We start from the raw sequence: 21047 nt of genomic DNA on the forward strand, positions 1-21047 counted from the left end.
CCCCGCAGCGTGACCCGCGCGCGGAGCTGGATCTCGCGACGCTGCCCGCGGCGCCGGAGCCTCCGGTCCTCCAGGGGGCGCTGCCCGGCGCGGCCCGCTGCCCGGCCTTCCGAGCCGGCAGGCCCGGCTGGACTTGCGGGAGCCCGGGAGCCGAGATCCGAGCCCGGCCCGCGCGCGACACGCCCTGCCCCCGGGGGAGGCGCGGCGGCGGCGGTGCGGGTGGAGACCGTGCGGTTCCCGCGGCCAAAGCCGCGCAGGGAAAGCGAGGTGCGCGGGCCGAGGACGGCAGCGGGCACGGGCGGAAGTCTTGGGGGGACACTAGAAAGGAGGTGCGGGCTGCAGGCAGCGGGGTCCCGGGCGGTGCTGTGTAACGCTGCCTGCTGCTGCTGCAGAGGAAGGGATAGCGGAATGGGGGGCGGGGGGGGGCTTGCTCCTACTTTGTTCCTGGGAGCGAGGGAATGGCTGAGGCTCGGTGGGGGAGGTGCTGCTCTTACTGACACCGAGAGACACAAGGGAGAGGGTGGGAGTGTCTGAGGGGCTGAGAGGGGGGAGGGGAGAGGGGGAGGGGGAGGGGGAGGGGGCTGGCCTCCCGAGAGAAAGGCCGCAGGAGGTGGTGTATTGGGGTCAGATGCTCCCCCTGGACCCTGAGAGTTGGAGAGATGGAGGACGGGTTGGGCCTTTGAAGTGGGGGCTGTTGGCAGGATTTGGGGGACATTGGCGGGAGGGTGGTTGGCTCCTGCTGTTGGGAGAATTGGGGGCGTGATGATGGGGCGGGCAGCACATGTGGCGCGGCCTGGGCAGGACTGGGAGAGTAAAGCTCAGCTGGCAGTACTAGTATTTGAGGGCGGGGTGGGGGTGGGGGACCACGGACGGAGGAGAGCTGCCGGGCCTGGGGTGGGGAGCCCAGACTTCCCCCCCTTCCTCCCCAGCCACCATGTTCAACCAGCTCCAGCAGCAGCAGCTCCAGCAGCAGCTCCAGCAGCAGCAGCAGCAGTTGCTGCAGCTCCAGCAGCTGCTCCAGCAGCCCCCGCCGCAGGCCCCCCTGCCCATGGCCGTGAGCAGGTGAGTTCCCCCGGGCGGGCGGGGTGGCGGCTCTGGTCCTGCTCCTCAGACCCAGGCCTTGGAGACCCCTTCCCAGCCCTTTCTCCCCGAGACCTGCCTGTTTGAGGCCTGCAGGTTACCATTTCCCATCCCAAGGCGGGCAGAGAACGGAGGGGAGGGTCTCAGGAAAGAGGCTCTCCCGGTCACGCTCTGACACCCGCTCTCAACACACAGGGGGCTCCCCCAGCAGCAGCCACAGCAGCAGCTTCTGAATCTCCAGGGCACCGGCGCGGCCTCCCTCCTCAATGGCTCTGTGCTGCTACAGAGAGCTCTGCTTTTGCAGCAGCTGCAAGGTACGGCCACAGGCCCTTCTCACCGCGTCTTAGCGCCCGCCTCCCAGCAGCCCCCAGGTCTCACCAGATCCACAGAGTGACCCTGACAGGGAGCTACTGGCGGCGTCCCAGTTTACAGACGCGACACCCAGGCTCCCGGAGGTACAAGTGGCTCAGCTGCAGGCGGGCCTGTCTGGCCACACACATTGTGTGCCCTTGGCCACGTTGCCGGCTCTGTGGACAGCACGCGGCACATTTCACTGGCATTCAGATTACATGAGATGCTAGATGGAAAGACCTTGTTTTGACCACCCTCCTCCGCATCCCATTGGACAGATGAGGAAGCTGAAAGTCCAGAGAAGGGAAGTCATTTGCCCTGGGTCACACAGCACCCGCAGCGGCTGAGCTAGACCAAGGCCTGAGCCTCCTGACCCCCTGGATCTCTGAGTGGGTGCTTTAAGCCTGTGCCCTTGCCTCAGTTTCCCCATGTGGAGAGCAGTTTTTCAGCTCTTCTCTCCAAGATGCTGCTCCTGATACTTCCCAAGAGACCTCAGCCCCTTCGGGAGTAATCCAGGGGCCCAGTGACCTGGGGCCAGCTCATGTTCAGACCCAGGTCGTCCCATGGGTAGGTGTGACTTGCCAGCCTGGACTCTGTGCTGAGGCCTTTACAGACCCAGTTCGTTGACTCTGCTAAGGAGAGTTCCCTCGTGACCCCAGAGCGGGGCCACGTGCCCAAGGTCACAGTGAGTAGGTGTGGAGAGGGAGAAGTAGAGCCCAGATCTTACCACAGAGCTGGGCGCTGAGACGCTAGACTCTCCTGCCACCAGCAGGGTTTGCAGCCAGGGCCGATGTGATGCTCGTCACTCTTCAGCCCTGCCAGGGCCACCTGGGTGTGATGGTTCTGGGAGCTGACATGTCAATGACAGGCAGCCCTGGCTGGTGTGGCTAAGTTGCCTGGATGTCATGCCATGCACTGAAAGGTTGCTGGTTGGATTCCTGGTCAGGGCACATGCCTGGGTTGCGGGCTCAATCCTCAGTGGGGGGGGGGGGGGGGTGTTTGGTGAGGCAGCTGATCGATGTTCTCACATCGATGTTTCTCTCTCTCTCTCTCTCTCTCTCTCTCCCTCTCCCTCCCTCCCTCCCTCCCTCCGTCCTTTTCCCTCTCTCCCTCTCCCTTTCTCTCTCAAAAAAATCAATTAAAAATCTTAAAAAAAGAAATGATAGAATTGTACACCTGAAATCTATATAATTTTATTAACCAATGTCACCCAAATAAATTCTATTTTTAAAAAAAATCAACAAAAAGAAAGAAAAAATGACAGGTAGATGAGTGGAGAGAGAAAACCCCACACAGGGACCCACAATAGACACATATATTCCCCCATTTTAAAAGTTACACTCTTCAAAGACAAGTGAACAGAATATTTTAAAAGAGGATAAGGAAACCCAAATTACCGTAGGTACCTCACTCCCCTCCTGCAGGAAAGAACCACCTGTCACGGTTTGGGTGTGTTTTCTCCCATTTTTTTCCAGGTGCAGCCGTGGGGGGTTGTGTGTGATTGTGGTTATTGACACAGTGAAAGGCTGCATCTTGTTTCTTTCTCACTGAATAGAATGGCGTGATCATTTATCATATAATCCGACTTATCTGGAAAGATTGTGTTTAGCAGCTGTTTAATATTCCATTGGAGGGATGTGCCCTTGCTTACCTCAACCTTCCCAGCCATTTCTTCCTTTTTATTTTATTTTATTTTATTTTAAATAACACTGGGATGAATATCCTGTTTGAGACTATTTTCTTAGAATGGATTCCCAAGAGTAGAATAACTGGGTGGGGGGGGGGGGGGATGGGTATTTTATGGCTCTTGATAAGTATTGCCAAATTGCTTTCCTGAAGGACTGGACCAGTTTGCAATGTCACCAGCCACGTATGACAGTACCGGTCTCACCATGCCCACAGCAACACTGGGTATTATATGCTTTTTTATATATATACGTGTATATACATGTAACTTACTAATTTTGTTGGCAAAAAGCTGTATTATTGATGTTTTCGTTTACATTTCTTGGAGTGCTAGTGCAGTTTAACATTTTATAATGGTCTGTTAAGCATTTGTATTTCTTTTTGTGACTTGTCCATGTCCTTTGCCATTTTTCTTTTTATTTATTTTATTTTATTTTTTTGCATAATCCCTTCACTTTTTTCATCCGCCCCCAAAGGGCCCTCCCCGCAGCTTTCATTCTGTTCTCTGTATCTATAAGTCTGTTTCTGTCTTGTTTGTTAGCTTATTTTGTTCATTGGGTTCCACGTATATGAGTGAAATCATATGCCTTTGTCTTTCTCTGACTGGCCTGTTTCACTTAGCACAATGCCCTCCACGTCTGTCCACGCTGTTGCAAAGACTAGAAATTTCCTTCTTTTTTACGGCCGAGTAGTATTCCATGTGTAATTGTACCACAGCTTTTATTTTCATGATGAGATATAATTTTAACTCAACATCAGCTTTCTTACACACAACAATTATAGTTTAGTTACTCTGTGTTTCCATTAAAAAGTTGTAAATTTTAACAGCTACAGCTTCTCCTCAAGTGATAGAACGTAACAGAGTTTATGAATATGAAACAAATCAAATGCATCACAACTAATTCCAAAAATATGGCGGCTCCACAGTTTTTTAATTTACAAGGAACATAGTTTGTACCACAGTGATGGGTCCCAGCGAACATTGCCTTCAGCGCTGTGCCACCGCTTTTTTATCCATCCATCCGCTCCTGACGGCCCCGTGGGCTGCTTCCAGATCTTGGCTATTGTAAACAATGCTGCAGTGGAACACAGGGGTGCACATATCCTTTTGAATTAGTGTTTTGGGTTTCTTCAGATACATACCCAGAAGTAGAACCACTGGGTCATAAGGCAATTCCATTTTTAATTTTTTGAGGAAGCTCCATACTGTCTTCCACAGTGGCTGCACCAGTCTGCATTCCCACCAGCAGTGCACAGGGTTCCCTTTTCTCCACATCCTCGCCAGCACTTGTTGTTGGTTGACTTACTGATGGTAGCCATTCTGGCGGGCATGAGGGCTTTGTCATTTTTCCTAGGGAGTGTGCCATCTTTTATCTCACTGTAAGAGCTGGTTGGCGTTCTGTTCTCTCCCTGCACATCTGTGTACATGTATTTGTTTTAAGTCCATGTTCATTGAACCCTCACTATATACAAGGCACACTTGTATGTCTCATTGGATCCTCCTAAAAACGGTGAGCCAAGCACTATTATTATCCCCATTTCACAGATGAGGGAACTGAGGCCGAGAAGGGGGAACTGATTTGCTCAGGGTCACGGAGCTTGGACTGTCGAGTCTGGATTAGAATAAGCTGTCACTGCACATCTGACGCATGCCCTGAACCCCTGTGTTTTCCCTCCAAGCCTTGGGGCAAGAATTTGAGCCGTCTGTTGTGGCTCAGATACTCCCCAAGCACTGGGATGCTGAGCCTGAGGAGGTGTTCCCTGTGTGGTTGGGGGATGGGCAGTGGGAAGTAGACAAGGCAGTTGTGCAGCTGGTGCTAGAACAGGCAAGCTCGAGCCTCTGGGGCCTGGGAGGCTCTGGCGAAGCCTCCAGAGGAAAACACCTACACGGAGACCCGAAGGGTAGGTGGGAGGCAGTGGGGCAGAAGGCCCAGGTGGAAGGAGCAGAGGCCGGAAGAAACCAGGCTTGAGGGATACACGAGAGGCTATAGCTGGAGTGTAGTGGGGGCACGTGTGGGGCGAATAGAAAGAAAGGATGTCAGGGAGGAGGGCAAGGTGGGACCTGGCACGCTGAGCAGCAGGGAGCTATGGAAGGGTTTAGGCGGGGGCGAAGTGAGATGTGGTTTTAAAAGATCACCCTTCGCTGCTGTCCAGGGCAAAAAGTGGGTGACATGCAGGATGAAGTGGCTTTGGAAGGGGCTGGGAGTGGAGCTAGAAAGGGGAGTCAGGCTGGACTGGGAAGAGGAGGAGGGCATAGGGTTGGTGGGGTTTGGTGGTGGCTTGCGGGGGGTGGAGGGATAGAGAGAGGGAGGAGTCAGGAGGACCTCCCAGAAACCCCATAAGTCCTCCACTTTGTGTCTTTTGTGTCCTCAGTAGAAACCTTATCTACCCTGCTGATGGCTGGGCCTAGTGTCTGGGGCCAGGCATAGAAAGCTTACCATCCAACCGAATGTTAAAGTGCCCTTAGCATTTATGTAAAACACTGTGTAACATGAAAACACGAGAATCCTCCGCCCTCAACGTGTTATAATCCCTCTTCTCCATCTTCTTGCCTACAGGTAACCTTCGCAGCTACAACCTGGCCACCCCGAACCTGACAGCCCCTAGCCTCACACCCCCTCAGATGGCCACCCCAAATCTACAGCAGTATTTTCCCCAGGCCACTCAGCAGTCCCTGCTGGGCCCCCCTCCTGTCAGGGTCCCCATAAACCCCTCCAAGCTCATCCTTTCAGGGCGGAACCCCCAGAAACAGGCCCGGACCACCCCTGATCGCAAGGTGAGTGGTGGCTGGGGGCGGAGCAGGTCGGGGTGGGAGAGGGCTGGCCTGGTTATCAGCTCCCCACTCTGGCTCACGGGGCAGGCCACACCCCTCTTTATGCCTTAGTTTCTCCATCTGTAAAGTGAGCAGGAGGTAAGTTGGACTTGTGTAGTGTTTCTCAAACTTGAAATATTCCTGAACCCCTGATGGGATTTTTACCATGTCCAAATATCATCAGTATTATTATTTACCTAAAATTTCTCTTTTAAAAAAATTGAGCTGTAGTTGACACATAACACTGTATTAGTTTTAGGAGTAATCTAACAGTTCTCCTTAAAATCAGCACTGCCCGATGGAAATAAAATGCAAGCTATATATGAAATTTAATTTTTTCTAGTATTGATATTAACACATTGTACACCAGTAGTTTTATTGCTAGCTTTATCCAGTGGCCAGATGAGTTTCTATTGAACGAGTACAAAAAACGTTTTACAGTCTCATACTTTAAAAAGATATTAGCTTGTAAGAACATGTAATAAATAACTTCAAAATGCAATGGGTATTTAATTGTAAGGCGTGCCTTTAACGTTTATGTAAAACACTGTGTAGCATGAAAACACAAGAATGCTTGTGATCCGCCCACAGTGTGTTAAAGCAAAACAAAACAGGTGAATTTAATTTTAATTAAATATATTTTATTTAATCCAATATATTTAAAAATTATCATTCCAGAATGTAATCAATATAAAAAATGAACGAGGCATTTTACATTTCTCTCTCTCTCTCTCTCTCTCTTTTTTTTTTTGGTACTAAATCTTTAAAATCTGTTGTGTGTTTTATACCAAAATCTCAGTTTGGCTTTCCACATTTTAAGTACCCAGAAGCCCCCCACCTGTGGCTAATGCTCCTGCCTGGGATAGCACAGCTTGAAGTGAGCTGGCCTCTGCTCAGTGATTGATTGCTTGATTGATTTGAGAGAGAGAAACATCGACTTGTTGTTCTGCTTATTTATGATTCATTGGTTGATTCTTGGATGGGCCCTGACTGGAGGTCGAACCCGCAACCTTGGCACATCAGGATGATCCTCGAATCAACTGAGCTATCCGGCCAGGGCCTCTGCTCAGTTATTTGAAAAGGAAACATATTATATCACTACCTATAAAATATATATTTAAAAAAACAGTAGAAAAGAAAGGTAACGTGGGTGAAACCATATTATAAAGCCCTGAACTCCACACTGGCCACCCGAAGGTTCTGAGCCGGCACCCCTGCTCCTTCCTGTCTGAGAGGGGTGAACGCTTCAAAGGGAGGGTCCCTCATAAGCAGAAAGACTCAGAGACTTGCAAAGGGAATAACGTACTCCCCGAGACTGTCCTGGCCCTGAACGTCCCAGCAGCTCCTCACACACACCATGCTCCTCAGAGAGGATTCTGGGGTGGGGGCAGTACCCCCTTTCCGCCTGCTCCCAGGCAGCCCCCCTCTGGAGGTGAGGCATTTCCCTCCAGAGAGGGGTCCTGGCCTCTGACCTTTCAGTGGGCCTCTCCTCACATGGGCTTGTCTGTGACCACCACCCCCCCCCATTTTACAAATGGGAAAACCGAGGCTCAGGGTGGGGTGGAGGTCGCCTTGAGTGAGAAGGACCCAGAGCTGGGCTTCCTGACTTGAAGGCCGGTGCCGTGTCCTGCAGGGAGTTGCCGAAGGGCACGGAGGCTGATGTGCGCAGTCCGCTGAGCACTGGCGCCCAGGGGACGTGCAGAACTCGGTTTGCCCTTCCTCCAAGCCGGAGGCCAATGCCCTTTCCTTGCTCAGCTCCCCTGAAGGGTCCCCTGTAAGAAGTGCGTTTGGGGCTCTGGGTAAAGGCCTGGGGCTGGGAGAGGCCTGGGCTTTGGGGAAAGGGCTTTGGCCTCTGGCTCGGAGGGGTGGGTGTGGGGGCAGAGGTCGTTTTGTATAGGAAGTAGGGGAAGTGGTGAGGCTCGGGGTGAAAAGAGAGTGCTCCAGGCTATGAGAAGTCACAGGAGAGTTTCAGCCTGAAGGAGATGAGACACGTGGTCAGGTGTGCATTTGAGGGGGATCCCTCTGAGCTGCTTTGCGGGGAAGAGAGTGGGGAAGTCAGCACCCAGCTCCGTGGCCAGGAGAGGGCTCGTGCCCCCCAAACCTGGGTTTACTTGACGTCAGCAACCAGATGGAACGCCCTAGACACGATTCCTGGGGAGTTTAAGATCACCTCTTGGCAGCTCTGGGGCCAGGCCCACCAGAGGCCCCAGTCCCCTTCATCTCCGGGGCCGTTGCAGCTGCTCTTGGGCAAGGATGTGTTTGCAGGGGTGGCGGTGGGAGTCAGAAACGGTTTCTGAACGGAAGCAGGACTCCTCTTCTCAGACGATGCCGGTGGAGGACCAGGCAGACCCCCCAGAGGGGTCTGAGGAAGCTGCAGAGCCCCGAGCGGACACACCAGGTGAGGGTGCTGCTGGTCCTTCAGGGGGGATGGGGGTTGGGGCAAGTGGGTGCAGGGTTGGTAATGGAGGCAGGGATCTTGGTGGGCGGTGAGCCCAGGCCTTACCTCCCAGAGATTGCTCGTGCTTTACCTGTCCCTGGCGGCCACTCATCTGCCCTTCATTCTAGACCAACGTTCCCCTCCCTGCCCGGGTGATGCTTCGAAGGAGAAATGCACTTCGGCACCTGAGCCAGAGTCCTGTGAGGCGTCTGAGCCACCAGCTAAAAGGTCGAAGAGGTAACTGGTGCTGAAACCCTGTCGGGGCCCAGGAGCCCTGTACTCTCATTCCTGTAAAGGCGGGGTGGGGGGGGGGCGGGTGTAGGGGGGAAAGGACTCTTCAGGGAGTTGGAACAAGGGAAGGGCATTGGCTTCTGGCTCGGAGGAAGGTCAGACCTCCTAATTCTGCATCTCACTTGGGAATGCGCCAGGCCAGACAGACTGATGTCTTCACTGACTGAGCCACCGGAGACAGACAGCGTGGCCAGGATGGAGGGTGAAGATGTGCATCTGGGACCTAGGTGGGCGGGGGGGAGGGGGGTAGCTCTACAGGGCCTTGGCTGCATATTAGCAAGTTGTGGGAGGTGGGAGCAAGTGATCCCACCAATTTATTTAGGTGAAACGGGCCCTGAGAGCCAAAGGGGCTTGCCCAAATGCCCAGCTCGCATGTGGTAGAGTGATGGTTGGAACCTGGGTCTTAGCCTTTCTAGGGAGCCAGTTGGGAGACATGAATTTGATCTCCTTTGATCCTTCCTAGCTCAGAGGAGCCCACAGAAAAGGGACCCCCAGGGCAGCGGCAGGCGAAGGTCCAGCCCCAGGCCCGGATGACAGCACCGAAGCAGACGCAGACGCCCGAGCTGCTGCCGGACCCACTGGAAGCCCGAGTGCGGCCACGATTCCAGCCACGGGTTCTGCAGATCCAGGCCCAGGTGCAGCCACAGACTCAGCCACAGATGCCGCCTGTGGACGCCCAGGTGCAGCCAACGCTGCAGAAGCAGGCACAGACACAGACCTCTCCAGAGCACTTAGTGCCGCAGCAGGTGCAGACGGAGGCAGAGCCACCGACGCAGGAGCAGCCACAGGTGCAGCCACAGGTGCAGCCACAGGCACAGGTGCAGCCCCCAAGGCAGGTGCAGCCACAGCTGCAGAAGCAGGCACAGACACAGACATGTCCACAGGTCCAGGCAGGAACACAGCCCAGGGTCCAGCCAGCGGAGCAGCCACCAGCGCAACCTCCAGTGCAGTTGCCAGTGCAGCCACCGGACCAGACTGAGGGGCAGCCTCCGACCCAGCCACCGGTGCCGGCCTCAGGGCAAGCACCCGTTCCGGCGGATGCCACTCGGCAGGAGTCGCCGCCCAGTGCAGTAGAAGCTGAAGCAGGTAAGGGAGCGCTGGCTCCCAGCCGGCCCGGCGATGGGACAGCTCTGTCCGGACCCCTCTGTCCTCCCCTGGCACAGTCCAGCTCTGCCTGGGCGCTGCCTGGGACCAAGGGTTGGACCCAGGACCAGGTCTGGGGCCATTCACACCAGAGGCTTCAAGGCCTGGGCTGTGAGCACAGAAGGTGGCCCTGGGGCCCAGGTCCCTCGGGGTCCGGTGAGAGATGGGCCCGGGAAACAGCACCTGTGTCATTCCAGGCCTGGAGGAGGCCTCCCCGGAGCCGGTGGCGGCCCAGGGAAGCATGGAGGAGCGCCAGGAGGAGCTGACCGGTGGCCTGGATGTGGGAGAATGTGAAAAAAGAGCAAGAGAGATGCTCAGGGTGGGTAGAGCTGCTAACGTGGCAGCATGAGGACCACAGAGCCCAGCGGTGGGAGGGCCTCTTCCTGTCCCAGGCCCCCTCGGGGCCCCCTCTGGTTTCCCCACCTGGGACGTGTGCCTGCAGCCTGGGCGTGTGGGCAGAGCAGAGTGGGTTTGACTGGGGTTCGTCAAACTCCTCATGCTGTCGAGCTGCCTTCACATGCCTTTGCTCTGAAGATCTGATGCTATTTTGGGGACAAGAGTCCCTTCTAGCCTGCTCATCCCAAAACAGGAGCATCTAGTCCCCTCCCATGGGTAACGTTGCTCTGTAGAGAGAGCGGAGTGTCAGCCCGGGCCAGGGGTTCGGGGCCCAGCTCTGCTTCACCATGGATTGTGGCCAAACGCGTTTCCTCCTCGGTGTCTCTATTTCTCCATGTCATGTGTTTGAGGGTGGGCGGGCTTTAGATTTAGGAGGGCCTGGCTTTGAACCCTACTGCAGTGCTTCCCAGCTGTGTGAGCTTGGGCAGTCATTGAACAGCTTAGAGCCTCAGTTCCCCCGTCGGTAAAGGGGGCTCTCGGGAGGCCTGACGAGACCACGCTCATGGGTCTTTAGCCCTGGGGGCTGGCCCACCATAAGCGTCCAGCTGGTGGTATAGCTCTGTTCCTGCTCCTGGCGCAGGTGTGGGGTGCTGGGGGCTCCCTGAAGGTCACCATCCTGCAGAGCAGTGACAGCCGGGCCTTTAGCACTGTATCCCTCGCACCCGGGCCACGGTCCGGCGACTCCGCCTCCGCCCCCGCTGCCGCCGCCAGCGTGCCCTCCAAGCAGGCACTCCAGTTCTTCTGCTACATCTGCAGGGCCGGCTGCTGTAGCCAGCAGGTACTGCCACCCTGCCCTGGGCAGCGGGTCGGTCGGGTGGAGGGCTGTGTGGGCTGCCCAGCCTGCCCGGTCCGCGGCTGCCTGCGTGGCCACAGGGGGCCCCGTGAGCCCCGGGCCTGGCAGCCGAGCATCGCTCAGAGCACATGTTCGGAGCAGCCACGAAGGCAGGAATTCACAGTCTGGCCGAGCTGGTTCGAATCGGCCCTGCCCAGCCCTGTGGACCTGGGAAGGGAATTCACCCTTTGTGCCTCGGTTTCCTCATGCGTCAGATGAAGAAACATTTAGAACCCACCACATCGGGTGGTTCTGAGGATTCAGCGACTCGACATTGAAGTCATGAGCCCCAGGCCCAGCCCGGAACAGGCATTGCATGAATAACAGCATTATTAATTAATAATTAATAACAGCATTATTAATAACCGGGGTATTACCACCCCGGGTGCGGTAGTTACCCCCGCTACTCTGTGCCTTGCCGGAGCAGAGCTGGGAGACCTGAGAGTTCATCAGACTGCTCCTGGTCTTTTTTTTTTTTTTTTTTTTAAATATATTTTATTGATTTTACAGAGAGGAAGGGAGAGGGATAGAGTTAGAAACATCGATCAGCTGCCTCCTGCACACCCTCTTTTGGGGATGTGCCTGCAACCAAGGTACATGCCCTTGACTGGAATCGAACCTGGGGCCCTTCAGTCCACAGGCCGATGCTCCACCCACTGAGCCACACCAGCTAGGGCTGCTCCTGGTCTTTGAGGCACTCACACAGGCTCCAGGAGGAGCGGAAGCTCTGGCTGCTGTGTGCTCGCTCCGTGCCTCAGTTTACCACCCTTCTGTGGCTCACACAGGGTGGTTGTAAGAGAAATGGCTTCTCACTGGTGTTGGGTGGCCATGAAGCCGAGGTTGGAGGCCTCCTCCCTGGGCCCCAGCCCTGACCGCCTTCCGGGGCTCAGTCCTCATGCCCATCCCTCCCTCCCTCCTGCTGTAGGAGTTCCAGGACCACATGTTGGGGGCCCAGCACCAGCAGCGGCTCGGGGAGATCCAGCACATGAGCCAGGCCTGCCTCCTGTCCCTGCTGCCTGTGCCCCGGGATGTCCTGGAGCGAGAGGACGAGTGAGTGTGGGATCTCGGGGGCCCCGTGTGGGGGGCGGGCAGTCTCCCAGGCCAGGCAAGGCTGAGACGGGCCCTGAGTCTACCATCTGCAAGGCCTGCCTTTGTGCTAAGCATTGCCCTCCCCCAGAGGCCTCTTCACACCATTAACTGTGTGCCCTTGGACTCAGTTTCCCTTGTCTGTACAATGGCCTCGTAAGGGGTGTGATGCAGGAACTCACGAACTAGAGCGTTTCTCAGGGCTCCATCCGGGCAGGAACAGTGTGACCGTCCACGTGGGAAGGACGTGGGCTGTGGGGCTGCTCCCCCGGCGCATGTGCGGACCCTGCCGCAGGGCCATGGGGGTGAGGGGCAAGAGCAGCTCTGGGGACCACAGGGCGTCACACTGAAGGATAAAGGAAGGTTTGCAGGGCCAGGTACCCTCAGGGGTGTCACTGTCCTGGTGGCTCTCTGGCATCCCAGAAGCTTCTCAATCTCACTTCTCCCCCAGCTCTCCTTGTCCACATTCCTGTTTAAGTATTCCTCCAGGTGAAGTTCCCGAGCCTTTTGTTAGGTTTCCCAAAGAGCGCCTGTTGGAATTGCACTGCATTTACAGAGCACCTGGGGGAGAGGCTGTCTTTCCAGGAACGGGGTGTCACCTGCCCCTGTTTTGATTGTCGTCATTCAGAGAGCCGCCTCTGAGGCGCTGGTGCAACACCTGCCGGGTCTACTACATGGGGGACCTGATCCAGCACCGCCGGACGCAGGACCACAAGGTGCGAGGCCCACGCTGCCAGGCCCCGGGCTGTGCTGTCTCCATGCCGGGGGCTGGGAGGGAAGGAAGGAGTCCAGGCTGGAAGGGGAAGTCAGTGTCAGTCTTTGTCTCTGCGTGGCCATCCCACGGAAGTGTGGCTTCCCAACGAATCCGTCGTGTTTCTTCTTCGGGCTTCAGTGTCCCCATCTGTCCGGCGCGGGCCAGGCACCATCTCGCCCTGCCGTTGAGCCGTGGGGCTCCTCTTAGCGCGTATGCTCTCTCCTGTCTCCTCTCTGTTGCCATCTGCCGTCCCATCGCCGGAGCCAGTGGCGTGCTTGCCCATGCTCTGGTACAGGGGCTGAGTGGAGCCAGCTGATGACAGAGGAGGTGGCCTGCAGCAGGGAGGCGAGGCCTCACTGGGGCTGCCAAGCTGCACCTGGGGACCCTGCCCGCCACCCACTTGGTCTGCCCTCCTCCCCCCCAGATTGCCAAACAGTCCCTGCGACCTTTCTGCACCGTTTGCAACCGCTACTTCAGGACCCCCCGCAAGTTCGTGGAGCACGTGAAGTCCCAGGGGCACAAGGACAAAGCCAAGGAGGTAACCCCAGCTCCCTCGGAGGACATAGGCTCAGAGAGGGGCAGAGTCTTGGCCAAGGCCACACAGCAAGTTGAGATTTATCCCAGCCCGAACTCCTAGCAGGTCCAGAGCGACTGGGGTTCCCAGGGGTGTGGGGTGGATGGCGTGTGGCACCTGGGCCACCCAGAGCTGACCTGAGCCCTGGCCCACTTCCTGGGCAGCTGAAGATGTTCGAGAAGGACCTAGCTGGCCAAGATGAGGACCACTTCATCACGGTGGACGCCGTGGGCTGCTTTGAGGACGATGACGAGGAGGAGGAGGAAGAGGAGGATAATGAGGAAGAGATCGAGGTTGAGGAGGAATTCTGCAAGCAGGTGCTTGGGGGGAGGAAGGAATGTGGGAGGCAGGCTGGAGGCCGGACTCCCAGCCCAGGGGGGACCGCGTCCCACCTCCCGGGCCAGAAGGCACTGTGCCGGCCTTTATAGGCACTAATGCCTGCTGCAATTCAGTCTTAGTGGTAACTATTCTGTGGGGCTGTGTAAATACACCACGGTGACTACAGGTGGCGGTGAGATCTGCGAGGGAACAGCATCAGTAAGGGCGTGGGCGGGGACGATGCAGCACATACAGGAAAAGTCCGCGTAAGATGCTGCTAATGATGGTAGCTCACGCAGTCCACGCTTTTTGAGCACTTACCTACCTGCATACCGGGCATGTACCCAGCACTCCTGGCAGAATCTCACCAGCTGGGATGCCCGGTTGTGCTCGGAATGCCTCGCTCCTCCGTCTCCCATGAGTGAGGAGCTAGGAAAGCGTGGACTCTCTTCAGTTTAACCGATGTTTCCGGAGCAGCTGTTCTGGGCCAGACCCCGGTGCTGGGATATGTGGGGACGAAGGCCTGGCCCCTGGCAGAGCTCACCCGTTCCAGCCCAGGGTGGTGATGGGCGGCAGAAAGGACGCAGAGGGACTGTGGGTGGAGGGTTGCCAGGGTGGCCTCCAGCCCCAGGCAGGTTAGGGGTGAGGCTGGCCTTGCTATGCAGAGTCAGAAGTGGTGTCCTGGGCAAGCCCCATGGCGTCTCTGAGCCTTTTCCTCTGTTCAAATTGTCCCCACTCAGCCTGTGAGGGTCCCAGCCCCGGCTGGCACACGGGCGTGGTTGTCACTCTTAGAAGCCACGTTTGCTTGCCTGGTGTGTGGGAGGCACTGTTAGGCATGGTGAGGCTGACATGGCTGGAGTCAGGTGGCCTCATCTGGAAGGGGCTTATGGCCAGGTGAGACGAGGGGTCCTAGGTCACGGGAAACCCATTCCCAGGACTGAGGTCACTGCAGCATCAGGTGGGAACTCATGGGCTGGCAGGGGGCTCACGGTGAATCGTGAAAGCAGGGCTTGGGGCCTACCAGGGTTCACTGCCCTGGCTCCTCCCTAACCCAGCTGTGTGACGCCAGGCAAGTGATTAATGTTTTCTCTTATGTAAAATGTGTGGACCATAGGTGTTGGTTGTGAGGATTCAATGAGATGACATGTGCGATGGGTTGGGCACACCTGGCATGGATTATGGCCACTGTGGGAGCAGGAGGGCTTCCTGGAGGAAGGGACTGATTGAGCTGAGACTACAAAGTATAGGTTGGGAAGGGTACTGTGGGAGGCAGGATCTGCATGTGCGAAGGCTCAGAGAATGCCACCTACCGCCTCCTCAAAATCAAGGGGACTATGTTTAAGAGCATGGGCGAGTTCTAAGACCCGCCCCCCCTGCATTCAGGGGTGGGGAGCTCTGGGGGAGGGCAGATCTGAGGCCCACACTTGCATCTTTCCAGGTAAGGTCCAGAGGGATAGCCATAGAAGAGCGGAAAGACTCAGAGACCCACAGCCCCAACACTGCACATGGTAAGACCTCAGCCTCCAGGTGACCCCCCAGATCCCGGCCACAGCATCCTGCCCAGGCGGCCTATCCTCTTGTCCCTTTCTCCCACCGGGAAGGTGGGGAATAAATGGGCCCCTAAAGGGGGCGGCACACCTGGCGGGTGTGGAGGAACGTGAGTGACAGACCCCGCTGTCCCGCAGGTGCGGACGTCATGGTGCCTGTGATGGGCTATGTCTGCCGCATCTGCCATAAGTTCTACCATGGCGGCTCGGGGGCAAAGCTCTCCCACTGCAAGTCCGTGACTCACCTGGAGAACCTGCAGGTGAGCTGGGCCTGCAGCCCCACCCCACCCCGCCCAGGACTCCCTCCATCCCAACTGGGAGTGACGGCCAGTGGCCACCTCCCTCCTGTGTTTGACCTCAGCTCCCAGACACCCCCCCCCCCCCGACAGGGAGGACCTGCGCACAAAGGGAAGAAGAGCCAGGGCGGGCGGGGCTCTTTCTGCCTTTGTTCTGGGGGGAGAGGTGCTGAGGGCCAGGCGGTGGGCGCCAGAGCTCCGGCCCAGGGAGGCTGAGCGCAGCACGCAGGGTCACACCACACGGTCAGTGCCGTCTCGGCCGGGCTGGGGAAGCAGCTGCTGGCCCGGAGTGCACCGGGCAGGGCGGGCCCTGCCTCATCGGCGCCCTCTGTGTCCAGAAACACAAGAAGGCCCAGGACCCCAGCCCTGCCACCCGGCCCGTGAGCCGCCGGTGTGCCATCACTGCCCGGAACGCCCTGACCGCTCTGTTCACCTCCAGCGGCCGCTCACATACCCAGCCCAGCATCCAGGACACAGCCAAGCCCCCCAGCAAGGTGACGACCCAAGCTCCCCAGCCCCCACCATTCCGGCGCTCAACCCGCCTCAAAACCTGATCGGAGCTCCCACAGCCACCTGGTGTGGGCCCAGATCTGTGCTTCCTGGGGGTCTGCATGGAAACTTGACATGGTTGGTGTTTTTACCCAGAAACCCAATAAAAGAAGGCAGCTTGGTTGTCTGGTCCCCCAGCACTCTGTCTGGACAGGGGAAGGGCGACACTCAGCCAGCTCTCAGTCTGACAGCCAAACAGGTTCCCAGACCAGAGATTCTGGGACCACAAGGCACTTCACTTCTCTGAGCCTCAGTTTCCCTCTTAATAATGTATCAGGGCCAGGAAAATCATCAAGTGAGATCTCATTTAATCTTCACAGTGCCTCTAGGAGGGAGGTCTTATTACCCAAATTCTAGATGAAGAAACGAAGGCCTAGCAAGGCCAAGTGGCTTGCTAAAGGCCATACACCTGGTGAGTGGCCAGGATTGGACTCCAGGCCTGAGCGCTGGGCCCCAGCTCTCTCCAGCTGGATTCTGTGGGAGCTGGAGTACAGGAAGGGGGGCCCTTGCTGCTCCCCCGGTTCTGAGTTCGAGGTGCACTAATGGTGACCCTGCCTTCTCGTCAAGTGACTTGTGATGAGTCATCCGTGACTGGAGCCCAGGCTGAGCTGGATCTTTAGTTCTGCTATTGCCCCATTCGGGAAGCCCCTTACAGATAAGACAACCAGACCAACCCTATTGTTGGCCAGCTGGGGAGACTGAGGCCAAGAGCAGGAGGGTGGTGCCCAAGCTCCCACACCATGCCTGGCGTTAGTACCCAGAGAAGCTAAGTGCACCCCCAGGTCACACAGCCTGTCCAGTGCTGTCTCTCCCTGGCTGGGGAGCGCTGCCGGCCGGAGCATACCAGCTGGGGAGGAAGTCCTGACCTCACCTGTACCCTCTGTGTCCAGAAATAAAGAAAACAAGAACCCACCCCACCTCCAGGCCCATGAGCAACACCCGGGACGCCCTGACTGCTCTGTTCACCTGTCGCCCTGGGGTTCTCATCCAGGACCCAGTCAGAGGCGCAGTGTTGTTGGAGACATGTTTAATGTGGACATTCAAGGCCTGGGCAGAGTGGAGAGTGCCCAGGAATGGGACAGGCAGGCAAGGTGGGAGGGTTGCAGGCCCACACCTGGCCCCGGAGGAAAGGCTGGGTGGTGGGAGGGGGCCCACACGCCGCGGGGAGGATCTGAAGAGTGGCTCAGGCAGGCAGAGCCGCCAGGGGACCTTAGGCCAGCCCTTGAGAAGGCATCTGAATCAGGTGGTGAGTGCCCAGGCTGGAGCCCGGCCCCGAGAGGCAGGGTGAGGGCCTGCCGGGAGCCTAGGGGCTGGTGTTGTCGTCGTAGGCAGCTTCGCAGGCGTCGTAGTAGTATTCGTCGTCGTCATCATCGTCGTCGTCGGGGTCCTCCCCCAGCTGCTGCTGGAACTCCAGGCGCGTCTGCCGGTTGGACTCGAGCAGCTCCTGGAGGCGGGCGTGGAGGTGGTCGTTCTGCTCCTCCAGGTGGTCCAGACAGGAGTTGATCTGGTCCAGCATGGAGTTGATGGCAGCGTATTCTGGAGGAAGGGGAAAGAGAGCCAAGATCCATGTCTCCAGCCCTCACCCCCAGCCGCCATCCCAGCCTGACTCCCAAAGGGCTTTGGCTCAGGGTCACTGTAAAAGAGGGAAGGCTTTGGAGAGAGAACACCTCAGCACACCAGGGTCAGCCAGGGTCCTGCCTGGGAAGTCCTGCCAGATGCCAATCTCCTTTCCACTTCCTTCACCTGAGAGAGGCCAGAGCCCCCATTCCTGAGTCGGGCAATCCAGGCCTCTGGCCCCAGGGAGGCCCATCCTGCCAGCTCTTCCGTGGCCTTGGCCCTCACGATAAGGCACCCAGAGACTCCAAGACCCCTCCCCTCTCCGGCCCTGCCTCCCACCGCCTCTTCCTCTCCTCTCACATCTGCCTTTGTCCACCTCAGGCCCCTGGAACATGCTGTTGCCTCTGCCTGGAATGCACTGCACCCCCTCCTGTCTTCCCTCCCTCCTCTCCTCCTGGAGGAGTCCTCCTCATGCTTCACATCTCAGCATGGATGTCACCACAGGGAGCCCTCCCAACACCTCTGGCCAGATCCCCTCTATGCCTGATCCCCTCCACACACCTCGAGGGCCCTCCTCCGGATGTGATGATCTGTGTGCTGGTCTGCCTCCCCTACCGGCCACAGAGCTCCGTGAGGAATGGAATGGTCTCATGTTCATTGCTGTTTCCCCGAGGCCCTCACTGACACACAATGAGCGTCTGCTGAATGAGTGAATGAACAGATGAATGAATGACGCCTCTAACTTTCCAGCCCTTCTGTCCCTGCCACCTCAACAACAGCCATTTAGCAACGAGCTCAAAACACCGCTTCTGAGAAGCCTTCCCTGGTCTCCACCAGAAACCGTCACTCCCTCCTCCACAACCACTCCTGACCTGCACCCAGCAACACAGTGTCCCTTGGGGCCCAAGGGCTGGGCCTGTGCCCACTGCGGGAGCCAGTCCTGAGCCAGCCCATGACTCAGACACACTGCTGCCAGCTGGGGACCAAGGGGAAGTGGCTGGCAGTGTCTGGAGAAGGCCGGCGCTGGGGGGTGTCTGGAATGTGGATGCGAATGTGGATTTCGATATGTCTGCACTCTGGAGGGAGAGCGCCCATCACCCAAAGCTGGCACACCGCAGCGGCCTGGAAAGTCTCTGCTGGGCTTTACAGTCCAACCACCTTGTGGTACAGGGGGGAAACTGAGGCCCAGGAAGGAAAGGACTTGCGCAGGGTCCTCCAGCTAGTCAGAGGCCAGAGCCAAGATTCAGACTTGGGAAGGGGGGCCCTTGGGCTGCAGCCCCAGCTCTGCTCCATCCCAGGAAGTGACTGCAGCCTCTCTGGAAAAGGGAGACAGTACCGGTGGCTGTGAGGATTCAAGTAGATCAAGAACTCAGGTAGGGTCTGGCTGCAGCAAGTACTTAATACATGGTCATTATTACCAACATTTCACATTCTGTGTCAAGAGGCACAGCCAGGAGAAGGATGGGGGAGGCGGTGTCTCCACAACACGGGCCAGGCTTCACCTGTGTCAAGGTGCTTCCCAGGTCCAAGCCTTTGCCGCCCTCCTCCCCACGTGCTAAGTGCTGTGCATCTGCCAGCGACCACTCAGTGCGACTCCTAGGAGGCCCGTCTCGATGCAGCTTAACACACACATCTGGCCACCGTTCAGGGCAAAGCGGCCAGTTCACCACTTGTCCCGTGGGAGGTCTACCCCTATTAAACGCAGGCCCTGGGTGATGGGAGTGTTCTAAAACTATTGAGGTGATGCCCTCGCTGGTTTGGCTCAGTGGATAGAGCGTCAGCCTGCAGACTGAAGGGTCCTGGGTTCGATTCCTTAAGGGCATATGCCCAGGTTGCAGGTCGACCCCCAGTAGGGGGCGTGCAGGAGGCAGCCGATCAATGATTCTTTCTCATCATTGATGTTTCTATCTCTCTTTCCCTCTCTGAAATCAATAAACATATATTTTAAAAAAATAAAACTATTGAGGTGATGGATGCACACTCTGGATACTGTGAAACCCACTGAATTGTACAATTTAAATGGATGAGCTGTATGGTATGTGAATTATAGCTCAATAAAGCTGTTACCAAAACAAATCGCAGACGCCATACCCTACATTTACTAAGTCCTGCACTCTGATAACCCAATCTGTATTACACTAAAGAGAATAACAATAACCATTTACTGAACACTTGCATTTCGGGACCTACTAAGTATTTCTCATTCATTTTCCCATTTAATCCTGACACATCCCAATGCCGAGGCATCTATCATTATTATTTTCCGGATGAGGGAACAGGCTTCAGAGGGTGAGCAGGGAGCTGACGGATCTCCCTCCACACCTCACCCACCTTCCCTCCACCGCAGTGCTGTGCACACAACAGGCTGCTTGGTAAACAAGTCACATTCGCCAGGGCTCCAGGCCACAGCAGAAAAGATGGCCGGGGAAGCCGACTTAGCGAGGGCGCGCGCCCACCCAAACAGCCCTGGGCTGGGGCTGGGCCAAGGCGGCCCGCCGTCCCCACAGGGGCTGAGCCAGGGACCGGAGCAAATCCCCAAAGCGCGAGGATGTGAGGCGGCCTCGGTTTCTGTGAAACGGGGCCCGCCGCTCACAGCTCCCGACGCTGAGGTTTCCAGAGACCCCCTCGCAGGTGCTCGCCCTGAACCTGCAACCCACCCAGGAGCGGGGGATGGGAGGGCTCCTTCCTTCCCAACCCCTATCCGGGCGCCATCTCCCTTCCCAGGAAGGTACCCCTGAGGAAGCAACGGTCGCTTCCGCAGTCCCCCTGAGTCACCTGCTTCCCCGAAGCTGTCATCTTCGTCTTCCGTGCTCGGCACCACCGGCATGCCCATATTGGGGCCCGACATTGCGGGCTCGGGCGCCGCAGAGGCCACGAGACGCTGAAACGCCGCGACCGTCACGCCGCAGCCCGCGCCGGGCGGAAGGTAGAGGGGGCGGGCGTCGCGCGGGGCCGGAAGAGTGGAGCCGCGCTGAGGAACGCAACCTGCGGCCTGGGCAGCCGGGACCCCGCCCACAAGGCAAGGAGCCCCGCCCCAACCATAACTCCGCCCCCACCCGCTATCAGACCCCGCCCATCCCACAACCATAACTCCGCCCCCACCCGCCATCAGACCCCGCCCCTTCCACAACCATAACTCCGCCCCCACCCGCCATCAGACCCCGCCCCTTCCACAACCATAACTCCGCCCCCACCCGCCATCAGACCCCGCCCCTTCCACAACCATAACTCCGCCCCCACCCGCCATCAGACCCCGCCCCTCCCACAACCATAACTCCGCCCCCATCCGCCATCAGACCCCACCCCTCCCACAACCATAACTCCGCCCCCACCCGCCA

General features: G+C 57.4%; 2 protein-coding genes across 8 annotated transcripts; one reads left to right on the forward strand and one right to left on the reverse strand.

Annotated features, from left to right (window-relative positions):
- The first annotated feature begins 134 nt into the window (after positions 1–134).
- On the forward strand, positions 135–16274 carry CIZ1 (CDKN1A interacting zinc finger protein 1). Of its 6 annotated transcripts, none has more exons than XM_079789562.1 (18): positions 135–267; positions 930–1062; positions 1276–1394; positions 3271–3342; positions 5676–5893; positions 8237–8327; positions 8495–8603; positions 9121–9457; positions 9542–9743; positions 9998–10119; positions 10777–10974; positions 11954–12078; positions 12743–12830; positions 13293–13406; positions 13607–13759; positions 15199–15268; positions 15446–15567; positions 15942–16274. In XM_079789562.1, the coding sequence occupies exons 2-18, from the start codon at positions 935–937 to the stop codon at positions 16155–16157; spliced, it is 2484 nt and encodes an 827-aa protein (XP_079645688.1). In that variant the 5' UTR covers positions 135–267; positions 930–934; the 3' UTR covers positions 16158–16274. The 6 variants fall into 6 exon arrangements, with proteins under 6 accessions (XP_079645688.1, XP_079645689.1, XP_079645684.1 ...); XM_079789563.1 differs by having other exon boundaries at positions 9121–9445; XM_079789558.1 differs by having other exon boundaries at positions 9121–9743.
- An 890-nt stretch (positions 16275–17164) lies between these two features.
- On the reverse strand, positions 17165–20713 carry BBLN (bublin coiled coil protein). 2 transcript variants are annotated; one of them, XM_079789564.1, is made up of 3 exons: positions 20485–20713; positions 18271–18410; positions 17165–17688 (listed from the first exon to the last, which is right to left on the reverse strand). In XM_079789564.1, exons 2-3 carry the CDS (start codon positions 18365–18367, stop codon positions 17456–17458), a joined length of 330 nt encoding a protein of 109 aa, XP_079645690.1. In that variant the 5' UTR covers positions 18368–18410; positions 20485–20713; the 3' UTR covers positions 17165–17455. The 2 variants fall into 2 exon arrangements, with proteins under 2 accessions (XP_079645690.1, XP_079645691.1); XM_079789565.1 differs by lacking the exon at positions 18271–18410.
- Positions 20714–21047: the final 334 nt, after the last annotated feature.

This window comes from Cnephaeus nilssonii, assembly GCF_951640355.1.
Source record: "Cnephaeus nilssonii genome assembly, chromosome: 14".
Taxonomy (NCBI): Eukaryota; Metazoa; Chordata; class Mammalia; order Chiroptera; family Vespertilionidae; genus Cnephaeus; species Cnephaeus nilssonii.

Bases quoted from the DNA above. Each gene is read 5' to 3' on its own strand.
- CIZ1 (XM_079789558.1), top strand. From the start codon at position 935: ATGTTCAACCAGCTCCAGCAGCAGCAGCTCCAGCAGCAGCTCCAGCAG. The intron at 9,744-9,997 runs GTAAGGGAGCGC...GTGTCATTCCAG, and splicing joins TGCAGTAGAAGCTGAAGCAG to GCCTGGAGGAGGCCTCCCCG. The intron at 10,120-10,776 runs GTGGGTAGAGCT...CTCCTGGCGCAG, and splicing joins GAGCAAGAGAGATGCTCAGG to GTGTGGGGTGCTGGGGGCTC.
- BBLN (XM_079789564.1), bottom strand. From the start codon at position 18,367: ATGAACATGAGACCATTCCATTCCTCACGGAGCTCTGTGGCCGGTAGG. The intron at 17,689-18,270 runs GTGTGTGGAGGG...CCCTTCCTCCAG, and splicing joins TCCGGAGGAGGGCCCTCGAG to AATACGCTGCCATCAACTCC.